The sequence below is a fragment of the Vidua macroura genome, chromosome Z (genome assembly GCF_024509145.1).
Source record: "Vidua macroura isolate BioBank_ID:100142 chromosome Z, ASM2450914v1, whole genome shotgun sequence".
Lineage (NCBI taxonomy): Eukaryota > Metazoa > Chordata > Aves > Passeriformes > Viduidae > Vidua > Vidua macroura.
The window spans coordinates 42,630,647-42,652,302 of record NC_071611.1 but is presented as its reverse complement, the minus strand read 5'-3'; the positions used below and the strand labels follow the sequence as shown (position 1 = coordinate 42,652,302).

General features: G+C 45.1%; 1 protein-coding gene across 1 annotated transcript; it reads right to left on the bottom strand.

Annotated features, from left to right (window-relative positions):
• Positions 1 to 416: 416 nt before the first annotated feature.
• Positions 417 to 13,863, bottom strand: LOC128822307 (uncharacterized). Its single transcript, XM_054003999.1, has 6 exons — positions 13,852 to 13,863; positions 5,477 to 5,771; positions 2,795 to 2,935; positions 2,337 to 2,402; positions 1,722 to 1,812; positions 417 to 1,387 (listed from the first exon to the last, which is right to left on the bottom strand). The coding sequence occupies exons 1-6, from the start codon at positions 13,861 to 13,863 to the stop codon at positions 1,180 to 1,182; spliced, it is 813 nt and encodes a 270-aa protein (XP_053859974.1). The 3' UTR covers positions 417 to 1,179.
• Between the last annotated feature and the right edge of the window lie 7,793 nt (positions 13,864 to 21,656).

Genomic DNA, 21,656 nt, shown 5'->3' with positions numbered 1-21,656 from the left:
CATGCTACACTGAAATAACAGCTTAATTTAGGTCAAGTGAAAGGCGTTGCTCAAGTAAGAGACATGAGGATATGGTTTCCCTTGCTCTACTGAACAAATACACTGACACAGCTCATACTTGTAATTTCCTGGTGTTATTGTTTCTTTCTCCACATAACTCTTGACTTATGGCCATGATTACATCATCTCAGAATCAGAGAGAAAGAACACAGATTCATGAATATTAGGAAAGCTCTAAGACATTGCAGATTTCACTGAGAAAAGGTCAGGATTGAGTGTGACAATCACAGGGAATTTTGCTCAAACAAGAAGTGTAAAGGCTGAAAACAATGTCTTACTCCTATCTAAAAGAAAAACAACTGTATTACTGCTCTGGTGGAGCAATGTATCTTTTCATTGACTATTCTATATGATTACAAGAAATCAGAGACTGAAGCTGGAATAAAGTGGCTCTATATGCAATATCCCCAATAAGCATGACCGACATTTCTTGCCAGTCTATATAATAAAAGAGGATGTGTGTTATTATAAGGTTTAGTACATCCTAAATATGGAAAAGTTTTGAGACACATACTCTCTCAGCAGGGCTCTTGCAGTGATGCAGAGAGGACAGTGGAGTGCTACATTTTAAGTTAGAAAAATGACTTGCTGTTACTTAATTGACAACTTACTGGGGAATGAATATTTTGGCATATACCTAGAAGAGATTTATAGGAGGCAGTGCTTATTAATTACATTCCTACACTGACAATGTAACTGATTGCCTTCTGTGTCTATTGGCAGCTAGTTTTATCTTAAAAAGAATTTAAGGATCATCAGGATTTCTGTTTTTTACCTTTTGCCTTGTCTTCAAAGATTCACTTTTTCATATGCTCAGTAACTCTATTCAGTGGGCAGTTCCAGCTGGCAGAAGTCCCAGCTTCACATAGGGAAACCTGGGATTTGTTATGGGTTAAAGCAGCTCTGAAATTACTAAGCAGCATGTGCTATACAAACCAAACAATCTACTCTGCTTCAGCTTTGTCCTGTGCAAGGAGATTGTACTCAAGTGTTTAAAAAAAACCTCCAAACTGTGCTTCCTGTCAAAACAGCAAGGGTAGGGAGGAGATCACCTGTGGTGGCAGTCTTCCTGGTGGGAACAGTGACACGGGATGGAACAAAAGCTCTGTCATTTTGGAACTAGTCCACTTGGTAATTGATGTTATCAAAAAGAGGAGTGACAGTCCCGTCTTTCCACTCAATAAGGATCTCTCCATGCCTCAGGGAAGGGGAGCGGGATGGTGGAAGGTATGGCTGGGGGCCTCTTCGCAAGGGGGTCGGCTCCCGTAAATCAACTCTGCTGCTGTTGTCTGGAGGGCTCTTCAGAGCAGAGAGGATTTTCTTCTTCCTAAGAGAAGAGAGTAGAGAGTAACTGCACTTGTCTGTCACTTGGTTACTTCTCCACATCAGCAACTGTAATGCCACTTCCTTCAGTGATGGCACAAGATGTGTAGGGGAGGAGGACCAACATTTGAGTGGGTCAGTGGATGGATAAACTGGGGGGCAGAGAAGAGAAATCCCAAAGGGTGACACATTGGTGACCAGACCCATCTGCTGAGAGCCAGTGACATTGGGTGTGGAATGTGGAGGGGTGCCAAGACCAAGACTTTTGTTTTGAGATGTTGGAGTTTTTCTTTAAGATGCTGTTCATGGCAAAGCCAATGAACCTGACTCTCACTTACTTGTTGTAGTGAACATTGAGTGTCAGTATTATTAATCCCAGTATGAATGCCAAGGGGCTGAGGACCAGCATGGCTGTCTTCCAGTTCGTGCCTGAAAGGGTAACAGAGAAAGCACCATATGTTTGCTGTACGTATCCCTGTTCTTATGCAATAGCCACGATTGCCACAAAAAATCACTTGTGATGTCCCTGAAAAATGCCAGATAGCAGGAAAAGTGCTCTGTCTACAAGATCAACATCTTACAGCTGCTTTTACACTGCATAGCATCCTTCTATTGAAAGTGAGCACAAAAGTTTTTATTTCTTGCTATGAAGACAATGATATCTCATGCTCTCCAGTCTGCATCTTTCTGAATAAAGAAAATAAGAAAGGCTGGGGGAAAGCAGTAGTGCTAGCAGCTGATTTTCATGTTTTTACTATTTTTTTTTTAATCACAGGCCTGTGGAGATTGAAAAAGAGTCTTTCTGACAGGTAATTTTCTGCCCTCATTCCCTATTAAGCATTCTCAGCAGAACTCCAGGGAAATGTATCTCAGTTACAATGGGAAGGACAGGGGCACTGATGAACCTTCATCTACCTGGTCCCTTCCTCCTCTGGAGGACTACCTGGACCTACCTGCAAGCCTGGCCCCAGTGTTTTTCCCCCGATTTCCATGTTTCTTGGATTGATTGTGGGATGGATCTAGTGGAAGAAGCAGAAAGACTCTGATTAGCAGCTTCCAGGTGGACCAGGGGTCCAGATTCCTCATGAGGCTTCACCGTAACCACAAATCCCTTTTGTATGGGACCCAAAAAGGAAAAGGAAACTTCATTGTCACTTGGTGTACCCCAGCCACAGATAATTTTTGCTTCTAAAACAGTTGGTGGCTATACCTCCAGGTTAAACCTGTATCGCTGAAGTGCTTGCCAAGGGAAACTCCTTAGCATGTTGGGGGAAGGCACTCAGTGGAAGTTCTTCAAAAATCCTCAGGTACTCTTCCACAACTGAAAATAGCTGAATAACCTCAAAGTTAGGTTAGCTGCCCACACTTTCTTTCCTGCTGTTCTTACTTACACATTCAGAAAAGAGCTCACCCTCATTTGCTGGAAAATGTGCCTGTTTGGTCTTTGCAGGAGACACTGTGCTGTTGAACTTGTTAGCCAGAGGGGGGTCAGTCAAGCTCACAGAAGACTCTCTGTCCACAGCATCAATCTTTGATGAATCAATGGTTTTAGCTTAGAAGGAAATAAAGCAAAGATCTGTGTGATTATCATCTACTTTTTGTACATGAACCTGGATATGCTCATTGCCCAGCAAGGAAAGGGAACCCAGCCCTGCTGGTTTGGTTCTCTGCCCTGCTGGGCAAGAAGGATGTGGTGCTGTAGCAATCACGTCCTCCTATGCATCAGGGGCTTTCAGCTGTCACAGATTTTAAAGGTGAAATGAACCTCTCAAGATGGAATCAACAACCAAAGCAGAGCTTGCTTTCTGGTGGTAGATGTGGTCATGGGTTTTAAAAGTATGAGTGCAGCACCAGCTGTTAAAGGATGATGTGTGAGGAAGAGGCAAGTGGAAGAATATCAGCTATTAACAACACTGCAGATATAAAAATGGGATCCAAAGGGTGGTAAGTAGGCCATACCTCTTGCAAGGCTCAATACCTTCCTTTGCCCTCCAGTGCTACTGCAGAGTAGGGTGTGTGGGGAAACAACTGCTGCTAGAGGGGAGATTGTGGGAAGTTTGGTGTCAGCAATTCACCTGCAATGATGCACATGCTGAGAACAAGAAAACTGTGTCTTTGGGGCTCCCTGCTGCCTATCGAAACCACATCCCATCCTGTGGCATGAGCACCCACACCACAGCTACACAGGTGTAATTTATTGAGCAGATAATCCACCGAAGTGTAAGTAGTCTGTTGATGATCAGCTGGAAGTTAGATAAGAAATGAGCAAATACATTGGATTTTGATGTTGTTACTAAGTAGTCAGAGGTTCCCTCCAGTAGACTGAACCATGGAATTGATAGGAAAATTATGACTTTGCATGAGACACACTGAGTGGCACAGCCTGATTCAAAAGCTGCTCTATGTTTACCCTTACAGCCTTATTTGGGGATCCTGGCTCCAAGGCAGCCCTGGGCTGCCAGGAGCTTTGCCTTGGGGAATGAAAACGCTCTTTTCACATGTCTTTTTCCCATATCTTAAATGTTCCACGCATTTCCTAGCCTATATTTAACTAGCCTATTATGGTATCTAATTTGTCTGGTCCATATTTAACTTAATGTTAAATAAACACTAACACTTGTAACTATTGTGATAATTACATGTTGACCTTCTAGTTGTCTAATTAAAAACCTTGAGGGGAAAAAGGCCACCTTCTCCACACATGACAGCCAATTTTTATTGGCTTTTTATTTCAAATTAGATACAGTGTTTCTGTGTCAAAAGGTTATACTTATAATCCACTGCTTATGCCAGCCAGATACATCACATTTTCAGTTTACTCATTCCTGCAGTGCTCAAAATTTCATTGGGTCCATCAGCCTTCAGGTAAATCCTCCTGTCATGGAAATAATTTTCCCTGAGGAATGTTGGGAACTTCACCACCTACAGAATGGACAAACAGATAAAAACCATTACAAACACCAGCTCTTTTTGGGTCTCTGGAGTGGAAGAAAGGAGAGGAGGAGAGGAGGAATTGAACGTGATTTTGAGGTCTCAGTTCTGCACACAACTTTACAAGAGAAGTACCAAAAACGACCTTTATTAGCTAAATGGCCTTAAATGAAAGTGGGAAACAGACTGGACCATGAACTATCAGTGGTCAGCAGTGGGCTTTGCTGGGCATGCAACAAATGATCGCAGCCACATCTTGGTAAAATGGCCATGCCTGGTGTTTGGTAGCCTTATGTCAAACTCCTAAAATTGTGACTTTTGCCCTTTCTGTGTCCAGTCTAAGACAAGGGGCAGTGAATACTGGTTAAAGCAGCTTGGATTCTCTTCAGCAAAGGCCAAGGCCATAAATGGTTAATATAAACTCCATTTTTAATAATTTTTGATGTCATCTGGGATTTCCTAATGCAAAGGGAGGGCAACACTTAAGCTACCTCCCACTACCTACTGTGTTCACCAGTGTCTTTATGGCTACACTAGGCACCAGCAGCAAGATTCACTGAGGATAATGAGAACATCGAATGAAAGTTAGAACTAGGTTTCATTAGAGAGGGGTGCACTGTTGGGGTCTCACAGAAGAGAAATTTAATTTCTGAAGCAATAACTGAACTGAACTGAAGCAGTAATTTCTGATACAGCCGCTTCTCAATAATTCGTATAAGTTTAAAAGAGGTTTTCAGCTGCCTCCAGTTGTTGTCTTACCAAAAAGACATCACAAAGTACCAAAAGCTCTTTCAAAGTCTAAAGTTTCTGACTTTGGGAGACTTCCTTGGATATTTAGTGCTTGGGAGGCTCATTTCCACTATTCTTAACTGTGGGCACTAATTCAGAAATATTTTACCAAAATATTTGCCTGTCCTCAGAAATGCAGCTGGGTTTTGGAGACCTGATCATATAAGGTTTTGCATGCTTTTGGAAAACACTTAACAGCCACTACTGGAAACCAGTGGTACCAGGTAGTGGGGTTGACCTGGAGCCATTTGGTGTTTCTTCAGGTGGGGCCGAAGTGAACATGAGTTGGAATGACAGGTGAAAGCCTGGTGTTAGATGGCTTAGATGACATGAAAGTTAGATGTTATCTGACACTAAATCTACCTCATCTTACTTTCATAGATCCACACACATGTGTCTAGAGCTTGTTGTGTTGGTTTGCTGGGCCTCTGAGCTGCTGTCCGGGCAGCAGCACAGATAGTTTCATCTGCCAGCGTCTTCCACCTGCTGAACTTGTCCTTCTCCCTGGAGACAAAGACCTTGTGGCCTCCCTCCTTGGTGCCAAGGTGGAAGCCCAAGATCTGCAAAGTCAAGTGTCCTTTCTTGCTGCAGGACCATGCCTGACGTTCCCAGTCTCCACAGGGCTCCAGCTTGACCAGAGCGTACTGGTGCAGCGCTTCATGTGCAGGCTGATGATGGTGCCCGTGTCAGGGTCCCAGCCCCAGCGCTGCTACTGGGAGTGCTCCTTGCAGCTGGCCAGGCTGACGCTGTTGGTCTCGTGGGAGGCACGGATGCACTTTTCCAGCCAGGTGTTCCTTATGAGGAAGCCTTGTCCCTCTGCTACTGCGGTACAATTATAGATCGGTTTAGTAGTGTGCACGTCTGAGGCAAACACATCTCTTTGTAAATACCCCGGGGGAGGTTAGATATAACCCACCAGTCCTTTCCTGGATGGGCATGCCCAGGTAAACAGTTCCCACAGCTTCCTAATTTCCTGGAATGACATTTCTTTGGAAAAAAGGAGGGTGCAAATAGCCATGAGCAATGCCAGAGGAAAATAGCAGTTATGTAACTAATGAGGAAAAACATCCTTCCAACTTGAATGATTATATCAAATATCTGCCTATATATATATGTATGTGTGTGTGTGTGTGTATTTAATTCAGTACAATTGTTTTAACTATGTAGCCATCCTTCCCTCCCTCCAAATGAATTAGATAGTTTGAGGAGTTTGAGGGATCTTTTGCCTCTACCCAGGTCAAATCTTTCTTATAAAAGAGCAGTGGACATCCCTCTCATGCTGTTCATCTGGGGCCGACTAGGCCACCTTGGGCTACACTTTCTATTAAGTAGCTTCTGGAGGTATTAAAGTAGTGTAGGGATAAAACTATATCCCACCAGAAGTGTGTAAGTACTTGGCTGAGGCAGCTCATGTAAGTATTGAAATTATCTTGGATTTAGCACACCTGACATTGATGTGTCTCCTTAGGCTGTGCACCTTAGGAACAAAAGTACCACTTTTAAAAATCCTTTTGTAAGAGGGAGACATTGTAGCTGTCCCATAACAAACACACAATTTGAAGCAATTTCTGTAATTGCTTGCTGCTTTTAAGAGCAACAGGTCCCAACATCTCAGATGATTTAGGATGGATATCACATTAGCTGAAGGATTACTACTGTTTTCGGTATAACTTCATCATGTGTGGCCTGTGAATATCCTGAGCAAAATGTAAAGTGCTAAACCATCCACCACTGTTGCAGGTGAACTTTCTGCTGTATATTTTATGCCTAAGATATATGGATAGAAATAGAAGTTTCAAATTTCTGAACATTCTGAGAAATATTTTAATAACAACACATTGCAACTCCCAGTTTTTACAGTGATGTTTTTTCTCTTTTCCCCAGGAGACAGAATTATAAAAGCCCCATCAACATATATTACTGAGCATAAAGAGTAAGAGGACACTGAAAAGTGATGTTAGGCAAGAACACTGATTTTTATCTAAACTATTTCTGCAGTTTCCCCTCCCAAAAAAAAAAAAAAAAAAAAAAAAAAAAAAAAAAAAAAAAAAAAAAAAGCAAACCACAACACCACAACAAACCAAAACAATACTAAGCCAATACAAGTATTTGGCTCAGTACCTGAAAAGATTAGTGACAGTATAAACAGAAGCTGGTACATAATAACAACAGTATAGACAGTAGTTTAAAGGAGCTCTCATGTTTTTCTCTCAGGAAATTCTAGTGTTCTGCTAGATTAATAATGCCTTGGGGCTGTTAAATAAGAAACAGCTCAGGGCTTTCTGCTCATGAATGCCTGAGGAGAAGAGCCAGAAACCACAGTGCTTCTTCACCAACTCTGAGATTGCCTGATCAATGTGTCTGCACTGGGATATTGACTTGCATGGACTTGCGATAGCCACCAATCCAGACAATTCCTGCCAAGCCAATGTGTCTAAATGGAAATTAAATTTCTGGGCTATCTGTGGGCAACTTGTAAGTTCTGTTCTCTTTAACCCTTACTGAGGGCTTGGTGGAGGTAAGATATTTAATGCATTTTGGACTTGAGTTTCTGCCAGCCTCTAAAGGCAGAAGAATGTCTCATAAGTAATTTCCCATAAACTTTAGAAAATTGAAGTGGATTAATAGAACCCCCCCCAGCCCCACCCCACCCTCGCCATTTTTCCCTAGGATGTGGAATTCAGGATTCTCACATCTTTGCTTCAGTTTAACTGTGAGAAAGCCATTTCCAAAGTAATAATTTCAGACATGCATTACAATGTAATGGGGGAATATGACAACTGTGCTGGATCAGATAAAACATCTGCTGAGCCCAGGATCCTGTCTGCAGCGCTGGGCCATTAACATCTGCTAATAACAGAATAGATTCTTATCCTCTATTACCCTGCAATAGAGGGTAAGAATCAGACAAGTAAATAGCTTACTCAAAACAACAAAATGCCAGTGCCTCCTTCCAAAAATCACAGAATCACAGATTTGTTGGGGTTGGAAGGAACCACAGTCCAATCCAGCCAACACAGGATCACCTGGAGCAAGTGACACAGGAACACATCCACATAGGGATTGAACATCTCCAGAGAGGGAGATTCCACAACCTCTCTGGGCAGCCATTCCAGCGCTCTGTATGAACTAACTCAGTATCACTGGGTATTCATGGGTAAAATGTTTTTGCCCACTATATTTTTCAGCTCTGAAGTTCAAAGAATAATATCATTTTGTTGCTCCATCAGTATCAGAGCTCCTCCTGCAGTTTCACAAATTCAACTTAAGTTTTGATTATTCTTAATTACTTTGTGGCATCAGCAAGCTTAATTACTTCATTATTCATCCCTTCTGATCTTTCTGAGCACCTTCTGATACTATCACTGCTGTGATCATTGTCAACTTATTCCACGTCTTTGTTCCAGCCTGTGGGCTAGGTCTGTCTCCTACTCCATGAGAATGGAGTTTCTCAAGGGCCTTGGTGGAAGATTCTTATCAAAAGCCTTTTGCAAACACTGGCACAAGACCCTGATCTGCTCAGCACATTTATGTTCTTACTGACAACCATCATGGATGTCAGGCATTCCCATTACAAAAGCTGCATTGACTTTTCTCATGTTTATCTGTCTGTAAATACTCTTCTTTCCTTCCACTGACTTGTCTGATGCTGAAATGGAGCCTAAGGACCTCTGTCTCCTTAGGCTGTGCAAGGATCCATCTTAAGAGGGGCATTATTGCTGTAATGCAGCCCTTTGGTGTCGAGGTTGCTTTAAATAAGAATTTAATACACTCCTTAGAAATGTTTTAAATGTCATCTTTAGTTTCCTGTAACTCAAAAGATATCTGGACTGGTCCTTTGCCACAGATTATTTATACTTTTTTTTTCCCCTCCTTAAAATTCCTCTGTTGCCAATTCTATTTGATAACATTTTAAACTGCGGAGAGTGACTGCCACAACCTCCCTGATCATGTCTGAAGGGAGCACTACAGCCAGTAAGCTATTCAGCCTTTCTACACTGCCCTACTTTTGGTTGCCCTTCTTTCATTTGTGCCAGTTATTTACTGACCTCTTGACCCCCACCAGGTTTCTGCTTCAGATAATATTTGAAAATTTCTGCTGGCAGTTTTTGTATTCTCTCTCTAGGCTGCTCATCCAAGTCTTTTTCTCATATGTTTTATTACAGGTTTTGTTATTAAGCATACCACAATCTTTGCTGTATTTTCTTTTCCTTTCTTGGCAATGACTCTCCATTTGAAAGTTTTGGGTATTTTCATTACACTTTGAAGAGTGCTGCTGTTTGACCCAGCTGGAGATACGTGTTTTGCTCTCTGTGGAGTCCCTGATGTTTTATGTTCCCCTCTAAACAATCACTGTGTTTGGTACCTGCACAGTAGCAGCAAACATTGCAGTTACATGTGACTGCCAGCAGCCATTGCATGTGCCCCACATAGTCATAGGGGGTAGACTCACAACTAAACCTGGAGGATGTTTACTTTGAGATACACATCAGGCACCAAGAATCTTTACTCAGGAGACAAAATGATATCCCAAGTCCTGCTGCTCAGTGGTCCTACAAATAAGGCCATGAGCTCTAACATTTAAGAATGTTAACCTGGAACAACCAGACCATCCAGTGTACTCCCTGAGGATGGGACTCAGAGTCTCTGAAAAATGCCAGCCTTACCCACAGAGTCCAAGTAGATGCCTGCTTTGTGTTGCTCATACTTGAACACTTTGGCCTCTTCATATTTTTAGGAACAAAATAAACAATTTCTAGCATGACTCTTGATGCCAGCTCATTTGTCCTATGATACTGACACTCTGTCTGGTTACAAGATAGAAAAGCAAGCAAATACAGGCCCCTGCTTTTCTGCAGCATGACCACCCTTGGGACATGCTGTTCCATGTAGGATTAGGGGCAAAATCCATGCAATGTTCCTAATTAAGGTAATGCCACTGAGAAAGCCTTGGTTACCAGTAATCCCAGTGTGACTGGGGAAGTTTCTGCTGTTTCTAAGCACTGCCTGTGATGTCTTGATCAAAGACATTTGCAAATTGTTTGGGGTGGCTTGGCCCATATTTTTTCCCAACCACTGCTGCTTTCTTAAGAATATCTTGATTTTGGTTGACCAACAGGGCTTCGTATCTTTCCACATTACTGCAAGGTCCACTTTTGATCAAGTAGCTCAGCGAAGGCCTCCAAGGGAGCAGAGCAGCCATAGGAAAAGAAGGAAGGTTTTGACATAGAAAAAAATCTATAAATTATAGGAAGCAGTGGAGCTTGGTGAAGTCACCATGAAGCTGATGCAAGTGAGGAAAACCAGTCCCTGAGGTGGGCATATGATGGGTGTCTACAAAATCCAGAGAGGTGTGGAGGAGATGGAGAGGGGCTGACTGTTCAAGGACTGATCCTGGATAGGACAAGGGGTGCCAAGAAAAGGCTCGCAGTGTGCAGGAAGTGGTTCTGCACCCAGGCACTGTGTATTGCTGCTGGGGACAACCTGCACAAACCAAGGGAGAAGTTCTGGTAGCTACTGAAGCGTTAAATGCATCACAGCCAGAAAATCCCCCAACTGAAAAATAGTTGGAGGCTGTAAAAGTTGATGGGGAAGCAGAAGTATTGTACAAGATTGGCCTTTCTGCCTCTTCAGCGCAAGATGCTCAGGGCTGCCTTTTGAGGTCAGGGTTTCAGGAGTTAGGGCCAGCACTACCATGAGCTTGAGGGGTAGGAGAGTGGCTCCCAAGATAGGGGATCAGCCAAGATGCCAAACACAGCCACCACAGCCTCATACCCTGTGCATGGGGGTCCAAAGTCAGTGTTAAATACAGTTTTATTTCAGCAATTTTCTTTCTGTACATGTGGGCACAGATCCTGCTGGTGCCTGACTTCCCACTGCCCATTGCACCTCACGGGGTCACCATTAGGTCTGGCTTTTTAATAAAACTTTTTACAGAATCACAGAGTGAACTAGGTTGGAAAAGACTTTTGAGATCATCGAGTCCAACCTGTGACCTAATCTAAGGCCTCCTCATCAACTAAACCATGGCACTGAGTGCCACACACAGTCTTTTTTTAAACATCTCCGGGGATGGTCACTCCACCACTTTCCTGGGCAGCCCATTCCATTGCCCAACCACTCTTTCAGTGAAGAATTTTTTTCTGACATCTAAATAATTTTTGCCTCCTCTTTGCTTGCAGGTACTTTCCAAAGAAATAACTGTCAGAATCAGCTTAGCAAATTCCAGGATTTCCAGTTTTCAGCAGGAAACCAACCCCTCAGAGGTCTGTTGAGAGCAAGCATCTCTGTCCTGCCAGCAGCCTTAAAGCTCAGCAGCCCCAGGCAGAAGGGGATGGGGAAAAGCTGCTGCAGGGGGAGATCAGCCCCAAGCATGAACATGTTTGTGCTCTGTGCTTTGAGCTTCTTTGGTCATTGCCAGGCATTGGGAAGATTAATTCCTTTCTGCAAAACAGTGGTGGTTTTATTGTTTTATTACTGGTCTGGCTGAAATGCAATGGCTGATCATGTTTCCAACAAAAGCTTTACACTAGAAAGGAAATTAAATGCCCTGTGATGCTCCATACTTTACTAATAAAACAAAACCATGTGGATTGCATTGCATGGCAGCAGTAAAAAATCACTTTATTCTAACACCAGAAAAGATCCTACCTTAGAGGCAGAGGAAGAGCAACACCCTGAAGGCTGTTCTGCTCTCTTTGCATGCCATCATGGTGTCATCTCCAAGTCCTAACCAAATTTCCTCTTTTAAAAGATGCATGTGCATCATCACCCCTTACCACTACAAGGACATAGCCTCAGCCTGGGGCTTTACAAAGTGAGAGATTCAGTTCACTTTAGTTGGCAACTTTTGATGTGCAGAAAACAGCAATAGATGGAGCAGAAGTCAAACCTGTAGGAGCACAAACCTCTCCTGTTACCCAGCTGCAGAGCAAATTGAGGGGTAACTTCTCAAAGCATCCCAGGGAACACTTGCTTGGCAGCAAGGAATGGCAAGTAGCTGGATAGATGTGCCAGTCTGAGGTTGGTCTTCAAGGAATAAACATCCCAGCTGGGCAGCCCAAATAGCTGTGGTCCTCTGGTTGAGGGATTTTGAACAGCTCTGAGCATGTAACCTGTGAAACTGCAGGGCTGTTCTCCTTGCTGCTTGAGGGACTGAAGGAGCCTTGAAGAACTTCAGGGATTTATATCAATGAGTCGCTTTCTACCTGACATCTCAGTCATAGTAGCAAAATAAAAAGGCTTATTAGCTCAAGGACTTTTCCCATTATTAAAGAAAATTGATTCCTCCTGATGTCCATTATGGAATTGGTGAGACCATGGCAGCGCCACTCCTGGGAAACTTTTCCTGGGTAGCACTGCTCCAGATCTCTGGGACGATGCTCAGCAGGGACTTCTGCTTTTTGCATCTATCCATGCACGTCAAAATCAGGGCTGCTTGGATTCAAAATACTCCTGTGCATGGGCAGGATACAGGATTGGAGCAACCTCAGAAAGCAGCTGAATGTCAACATGAGCTGCTACCAAGTTTGCTCCATGGAGGTGAGCAGGGCAGAGTCTGCAGCTTCCCAGCACATCCTGCTCCCAGCCAACCACCACAGGAGCAAGACTAATACTTCTACACTCCCCATGCTGCTAGCATGCTCTGAGCTCACTCACTTCTGCTAGAAAGGAGCAGCTCGGACCAGGAGGAACATTAGTGTTTAGGAGGTCACTTTGCCTGCCTCCCTCCCTAGGCAGGTTTATTCATCCACTACCCATAGCAGTTTAAAAGCACTTTATAAAAGCTGCCGGCATGATGCCACAGTGTCCCTGGCCCAACCATCCCAGCACCTTGCCAGTCTGTCCCTCACTCTCCTGTACCCCTGTATTTAATCCCATTTTAAATGCTGCCCTGAAATGTGCCTGATGGCACTTGTTTTACAGCTGGTGGGTTCTTGAGCTTTGCAGCCCAAGCAACAGTTCAGCAGGAAAGCAGGTTAAAACCCAGGAGGCAGTTCTCTTCCCACTTTACAGCCACCCCAAAGGAGGAGAAACTTACCCTCAAGCCAAGGAAGGAGGCAAATGCAGCCCAAGCTCAGCCTGAAAAGCTCCATGATCTGCCAGCACAGCGGGGGACAAGGAGCCCCCAAAGCCTCTCGCCCACGAGGAGTGCCAGGCAGCTCACTTTTATCCCTTTCTCTGTCATTCACAGCAGAAAAACCCTGCTGGGAAGAGAAAAATTCTTTTGTCTCAGCAGTGGAGGCTTGGCAGCTGGCTTATCAGCAAAGGATCAGCTTGGAGACACAGTCCTGCTCAGCAGTTGTCCCTTAGGAGAAATCATATGATGAGCCAGGAGGGGGGGTACGCTGGATTGAGATGCTCGTGGCTGCTGGGCTCAGCTGCTTAGCAGCAGTGACTGCTCCCAGCAATGACAGATGCATGCTAAGCAGGCTGGCCCGCTGCCTTTGCCAGGGCTGGGAGCAGAGGGAGATGCAGGGCTGGCCTGGCAAAAAAAAAGCAAAGTTCAGCAGGAGTGCTCGGAGGGGCATGGGATATGTCTGCTGAAACCCTGCACTTGGCCATGCTGTCACAGGGTCGTTTTCTCTTTTGAGAGAATTATTCCTGCCAAGAGGATTTTAGGCAGTGTTATAGCTCATGGCAGAGATAAAGCCTCACAAACCAGCTGTGGTAGTCCTAGAGCTGGAGAGTGATGGAAGAGAGAGTTGAGCTCCTGGATGGGGGAGCAGGCTCCTGTTGTGGATTTACCCTGATCGTCATCCTTAGGGTTGCTTGGGTTGAATTTGGCTTTTCATGCATCACACTGGGCTCTGCATGGGGAGGAAACCTCACATCCCTCCCAAAGGAAAAGCAGCAAAGGCTGAGAGGTGAACAGCAGCAGGGCAAGTGACAGTTAAAATTTGCTAGCAAGATGTTCAGCCAAATCCTCTCAGCTCTTGTCTGTCTCATATGCTTGCTGAGGTCATTCTCACTTAAATAAACCATTAAGCCTTTTGCACAAAAACACTTAAAAAATGGTGGCTTTACTTTCACTTTTGGGGTCCAGTCCTGAACTGCACCAATGTCACAACTCCCATGAGACCAGGAGTCAGCTGGAGGGCTGGGAGTTGCTTCCTTTAGTGGCCAAGCTGACAAATAAAAATGGTGCAGTACTGGGAACCATGCAAGGGCATGGTCTCAGGTCAGGGCTTTGCAATGGTGCAGTTCCCCCTTTGTGCAGCCCTGGGATGATGGCTCTCAGCATTCCCACTATGAGAGGGGTAACCTGGCTTCAAACAAGATGTGGATATAGTAAAGGATATTCTACAACCAAACAAAGGGGAAGGCTGGGGTAAATTCTTGCCCTGCTGAGGTTGGTTTTGTCTGACTGTAGAACTGTGCATAAGAAAAATACTAGCTGTTTTCTTTGTGATTACTGTGGGTTTTTTCCCCCATGGAAACAGGTCAAATTGTGGTAAATTAGAGGCATTTTTAATAATAAAAAAAAATGCAGATGTTAAATTCTCTGCTACTTGACTGGGACTGAAAATGCAAACACTCTTCACTGCATCTCATTGGCACCAGACTGAGGAGAGCCCACACCAGAAACCAATGCCATATTTAAGCCCTGGAGAAAACTGATCAGTCTAAAAGGAATCTGTCAGCACAGACCAGAAAAGAATCAGTTGAACATTAGCCACTGAGATTTTTTGGGTTTCAGGACACCACTTTGGCCTGATTTCTTATATGTGCAAGAAAGTACTTGCATATAAAATTCCTCTGTATCCTTAGAGCCCATTCTTCCCCTCTACATTGGCATTCTTAGGGAATGGTGTAGCCTCATGCATACAGAAGCTTTCTTCAAATTGTTTTCACAGCTTTTCCTGGGATGTCCCTACGAGAGAGCAAGCTATTTTCCAGCTGTGGCCTCTCCCATGTGGAGCAGGAGAGTCCTGTAATTGCTGACCCTTGGTCACATAATTTCCACATCAGTAAGACCTTGACAGCCCAAGTCCCATGGAGCAGCCTTGTTCTTGTCTCCATCATCAGTTTGATGGGTGCATTGTTTTTTCTCATTGTGTTGCAGCTCATGGTGAATTTAATCAGAGTGAAGTAATGATCAAGTGAAACTTCATCTCCAGATTGTGGTGCTGGGCACCACACCTTCACACACAGGGGTCACTCACCACACACAAACTGCTGCCCTATCTGGTGTGGGACAGGCACTGCTTTCCAGCACACAACAGCTGTCAGAGGAAGTAGAGACAAATATTTTGCTAGCCCTAAACCTGTGGGATGCTCAGGGACAGCACAACCTGTTACACTTTCACCCCAGCCTTGTTGCCAGCACAGTGCTTTGTGACACTGGAGACATCAGGAAGAGGCTTAAAATCTGAGCTCAAAATTCTTGTCATTTACCCTTAGTGTTATCCCAGAAAAGAAATGGCAAAATTCCCACTGTATCTGCAGAGTGAGGAGGGCTGGGGTTCTGAGCAGTTTGTTCAGTATTTTAGAGGTGAAATCCTCCTCTTTTCAAAGGTAACATACTTTGGGCAAGGTGGAAATGCTCATTGGCTTTCTTTTCAGCTCTCTGGCATTTGGCAGGTTTTCTCTGCATTGGAACCTTTGATCACAGAGATCAAATGGCATCTGATGTTTAGGAAAATAACTACAGTAAAAATCCTGTATCTCCAAGAAGGGATGCAGAAGGAAAAGAAATTTTTACCTGCCAAAATGCTCCCATGGCTGGGAAGTGGAGCTAATCTGGGATAAAGCAACAGCACCAGAGATGCCTAGGTTTAGACGAGTCCTTGCAGACCTGCTCCCATGTGAGCAGCAGACTGAGTCTGTGGGGAGCCCAGAGCAGTTGCACTCAGCCTGTCTGAGAGCCTCATCTCCCATTGTGGGTACTAAGTGATACAAGAATTCCCACAGGTGCAGCCATGAGGTGTATTGCCCAGGACCCCTCACCCTGGCAGGCAGTTGGTTTAACCCATGCAGAGCATGAAGTATCCCTCAAGGATACCTGGTCCTGCCCTCATGGTAGGTCTGACTCACTGTCACAAGAAAATAGCAAGCAAGAGCAGTTCCCCTTCAGGAAAAGCCTTCAAGAATTGAGTTTCATCATCTCTTTGCTATTGCAGGCCATTCCCAGGAACTTCATCTCTAAGAGGAGCTGCCAGCTGAGCCCAGGTCTAAGTGGGAGAAAGCCCAACTGAGACCCAGGTGACTACCTGGCTCATTCCTTCACCTGGCATGAGCTCAGCCGACTGACTTCATTCAAAGCAGACTGAGATGACAGCACCCTTTTCTCCCCTCCCTTTTCCTGTATTTTCACAGTCCCCATGACTGCTCACATGGTTGCAGCTGTGACACACAAGGACCTTTTTTCCCCTCACCTGTGCTTTGCTTATCCCTCCTTGTTTGGTTTGTTTGAGGGGAATGCACCTCAAAGTTCCCCTGGAACTTCTCACAAGCACTGATCTTGGTAAACAGAGTCTGATGAGCTCGGTGCTACCCAGGAGATGCCTGATGACCAGTCACCCAACAGCCCTGGGACAGGTCTGGCAATGGTCCCTGGGTTTCAGCCTGGGCCACTGGCTCGGCAGATGGAGCTCCTTCCCAAGGATTTGGGCAAAGCGGCTCCCAGATTGCAGTGGGATGCTGTGGCCACTACTGGCAGCTTGGAGCAGTGCATGGACACTGTGTATAACTTTAAGAGTCAGAGAGAGATCTGAAACAGCAAAAAAAGTTGATTTTGCAAGGATTTTTTTTCTGCTGGCTTTGGAAGAGGAGTTTGAATAAGACAGGAGTGGATCTTCCAGTTCCTGCTCCTATAGCAATTAGGAATGAAAGACCTGTGCAGTAAACTCTACCTTTTTTTCCCAGTATTGAGGGACTGGAATACTCTGGATTAGGAAAAACCTCAGGTAATATTGCTGCTCTAGACCTGAGCTGGCTTTGCAAGGCTCCAGGGGGCTTATGACACTGTCAGGCTTGCACAGGGTAATCAGCTTTGCAGCAGCACTCTGTACAGGCAGAAACCAGCAATGTCTGTGCAGCCACCTTCACACTGAGGTGAGACAAAAACCCTCCTGGCATCAGGAACAGGGCAGAGTCCCCCAAATCAGGATGATTTCCAGAAAAAGTCCTGCTCAGAGTTGTCTGGTGGGGTTAAGGTCTCTCCATGTGCCTCCCACAGGCCTCCAGCTGGTCCGACTCTGCGGCTGGCATGGGGTTAATATGAACCAAACTGCTGCTCCAGCCCAAGGAGCTGGGTGAGATCCCCATGGGCCAAGGGCTGAAGCAGTGAGGCCAATCATCCCCCTCCATCACTGGAGCTACCAGGCATTTCTAAAATCCCAGACCTGTGGTGAGGGGTGCACTCAGCATTAGGGCTGGTATCTTCCCTGCTTCAGGACACAAATGAGTGTATTTCCAGGTGGAGCAGGACCCTGCACCACTCAGAGGAACAGACTCTGACTGTGTCCTTTCTCTCCACCTCCTCGTGCTGCTGCAGGTGTTCTGTAACTGCTGTGTGCTGATGGCAGAGATTTTGTTTTCCCTACATGCACCACATGGACTGCAGAGCAATGTCACCCTCTGCAGCCACCCCCCAGCCACTTCCACCTTGTGTTAAGCCTTGTTGGGCTTGTGGCTAATCTGTGACAGCTCATGCGATAACCTTGGCTCTCCCTCCTCAGCTGCAGAGGCAGCAGATACCTCTTTTCTCACACCATCTATATGCACAGAAAAAAAATGGTGAGCAAACCTCCCCTGAGTCCCTTTATTGTTAATAACTCCTCCATACATTAACCAAATTTGTCAAGCTGCTGTGGGAAATGAGAGCTAGTGGGAACTGCTTTCTATTTTGCATGACTTTTCTGCTAAAAAGGTCCATTTTAAACAGTCTAAAAGGGCTTGGTAAATGATTAATCAGTTCCTGCAGCATTTGACAGGCCAGTAGTTTGTTTATGGCTTATTATCTTTAGCTACCTATGGCTCTCTCTGCTAGGACATGTTGTATAATCTCCCTAAAAGCACCTGATAGTGACTAAGTGTTTGATAACCTGTAAAAGAAGCTTCTATATAGGAAACTGTCCTTCTGTTTAAAGGAAAAATTGTTTCCTGATGGGTCCTTTAAAGAGTGATGCTTTCCCTGAACTACTAGGAAGGTAAACATATGCAGAACCACAGAATATTCTGAGTTGGAGGGGACCTATAGGGATCGTCCTTTAGGCCAGTTCTTAAGTGAATAGCCCATACAGGGATCAAAACCGTGACTTTGGTGCTCTTAGTACCAAGTGAGGCACCCTCAGAGTCTTAGAATGTTGAAAATCTGAGGATTCAGGAATCACATAGCTGTAACCTGAATAGAGGCCTGACAAGGCATGAAGTGTGACACAGGTGCCAAGAGACCAGGGAAGGTTCTGGAGATAAATTTGGTCTGGGGGAAGGATACTCGGAGGGTAGGTGCACTAAGGGGTTTAGGTGTGTAGCTGCCCTTTGAGCTGGCTGATTTGTGTTTCGCCACTTGAAACCCTTGAAGCTCCTGTTTAGCTATAAGTGGGTCTAAAGTCCTGGCTCATTTTCGGCTTATCACAGTTACGTCAATGTTTAATCTGTGCATGCTAAGTGCTGCTAAGATCCTTGGGGTGAGGAATCCTGGCTTCTTTCAGCCTGGGGGACAGACAGACCCTGATCCATACCTGATTAGCACCTGATAAAGCAGCCCAAATATAACACAAGTGCTGTGTTACAGGGGACATCTGGCTTTCAGGGCACTGCGGGAGATTTCAGCCCAGCCTGGCTTGGAAGCACTTGCTTTATTAACCCACTCTGGGCAGGTTCGTAAAGCACTCACCAGAGCAGAGAGGCTTTCCAAGGCCCAGTTAAATATGCACAGGTAAGGGTCTCTGTGATGCCATAACCCCATGGATGGAGCAAGGATAGGGCTGGATCTGGGCTCTGGGTCACCGCTGCGCACCCCTTAGCAAAAGTCCTTGTCATCATCCTTGGGCATCACTCAGGCTGACAGCTAGGCCAGCAGACAATTAATGCTTTCTGGAGACATGAGGCTTAAAGGATGGGAGTGCAGCTTCAGAAACTCTTTTACCCTGGTGGAATCTATGCTAGGAATCCCAGTTTCATCCTGTGCTGCCTTGAGAAGTGCCAGTGCCTGCTCTCCCCACTGACCACTCACATCTCACCTCTTCTCTGTGAGGGGAAGGGCTGGGGTATCAAGATGGCATCCCACAACATCATAGGAGTGAGGAAAACCTAAAAAAACCTGGAGACAGGACGGCTTGGCTCAGGAGTTCTGGCTTGATTGTATATGATTTTTTTGCCCCAATCTTCTGCTCCTGGGGAAATCAAGGGATTTAAAACAACTCTCTGGGAGTGAAATCATTGCAGAGAAAGCTTGCAAACTTCTCTCACATTCTTTATTCTTGGACAGATTTTTGAGTCATGATGTCCATGTGTTTTGGAGATTTTTAATGGGTTGCTTAATATAAAAAAGAAAAAGAAAAAGAAAAAGAAAAAGAAAAAGAAAAAGAAAAAGAAAAAGAAAAAGAAAAAGAAAAAGAAAAAGAAAAAGAAAAAGAAAAAGAAAAAGAAAAAAGAAGACAGAGAAAAAAGAAAGAAGAAAAAGAAAGAAGAAAATTTTCTCTTTCCATTCCTTTTTTTATTCACCCTGGGAAATGGTGCAACTTGTCTTAAAGGAAAGAGAAAAGCCTGTCTCCAGGCTGGCTGGGATGGTGAAAGGAGGAAGGAAGAAGAGGAAGAAAGCTCCGAAGGCATCAACTGAGGTCTGACCCAGCACACAATAACACCTTCAAAGTGAAAATGTTGTTTTGCAAAACCACAAGGGTTTCACTGGAAACCACCCAGGCTGGAGCTGCAAAGCCGTGTCAGGAGCCAGGCCAGCACTGGGAGGCTGTCAGGTCTGAGCACTTTGGGGCTGGCAGAGTGCCCTGAGCACATGTAATCCAACCCGCTCCCCAAAACCACCCATGTTCTGGATCACCATCTCTTTGGGGCAGCAATAACCTTCCTTTTCTTACCCTCCTCCCCTGGCCAGGGCTTGCCTGAGAACACTTTTATCCACTCCAACTCTTTTTCTCAGCTAAGTCTCACTCATCCCAAGAATGCACTTCAAAAACTAACCAGGCTGTTAATACAGGTGTTTTGGGATCTGCTGTGATCGATCCAAATTGTGGTGACCTCTGGCATTTTTAATGGCTCTCTGGGTGGCTTATCATCTCTGTATATTTAGATACCAATGTCATAGTGACATGGGTAAATACACCCAGCCATCTATTGCTGGGCACAGATCAGATGAGCAAACTGGCTCCTTTTCCCTTTCTCCTTATAGGCTGTTCCTGCAAGTCTGCATCCTGTCAGATTACACAGACCCCAGGAAGGGGCCACGGGAGCCACAAACTCAGTTGCACAGAATGCATTGCCGCAAGCCACCAGCCTCAGTTTCGCCTGCCTGTGTTTTTGTTGGCAGTAGACACTCAGCTGTGCTGCATTAGCTGGCTTAGTGATGCTTGATGCAGCTGGAACACATCACCTTCTGTGCATTTCTCAGCAAAACAAGGTTTTGATGTAGTTCTGGTCTTGCAACAACTTCAGTTTAATGCACCTATCCTCATACTCTGTACCAGAATATCTTCCAGCCCCACTGCAATAGAGCATTTTGCCTGGCATAAGCCCAGGAGGTATTGAGTTGCAATAGATTAGAAGAACTGAATGATAATAAAAAAACAGAGACAGAAATGTAGTGGAAGATTCCCTTTTTCCCCTGCAAGGGCCAGAGGGGCTGTCCTGGAGTGATGGCTTTGGAATAGGTAGCAGGGCAGGCAGTTGAAGGGAAAGAGAAATACATCCCCACACCCCCACATCCCCATACATTTCAGGGAAGGAGCAAAGTGCATGGAGATAAAACATCTTTCACCAGCTGCGTCCCTGGGAGTGTGGTGGGGAGCAGCAGGTGGAGGCTGGAGACTTCAGCACAGCATTTCGCTGCCTGTGTTCAATGCAGAGAGGTTGTGGGCAGGAGAGGAAATCCAGCAGGGCTCATAATTAATGTAAACACAGATCAGCCTGTGATGTCCAGCTTGTATGCTCAGGCATTAGCCCTTTCCCCTGGCCCCATTCTCCTCCAGGCTCTAGTCTGACTTTCATCCCTTCATCCTTGCTCTGTGAGACAGACTGAGGCTGCAGCCAAGAGAGGGTCATAGGAATCCTGGCACAGACATGCTCCAAAAAAGCTCAACACAGCTGCCAGTGAGTAGGCTGCCACTGCAGAGCGAAGTGAGCCAGAGGGCAGAGAGGCTGGGCAGCAAACACAGCAGAGGAGCTGCGGCCCTCAGCAAAATTTAATTGGGTTTTTTTGGTGTTTATAACCCTCTGTTTTATGAAAAACCATTGCAGGTGTGAGAAGCCAAGCTTTGGAAAGGACATTGTGACATAGCTTCATGCAGCATCTTGGATTTTCTCTTCACCAGCTGGAGTAAAAAAATTCAGCAGCACAGTTGCCAACCAGGTGTTGAGGCTGCAAAAGTATA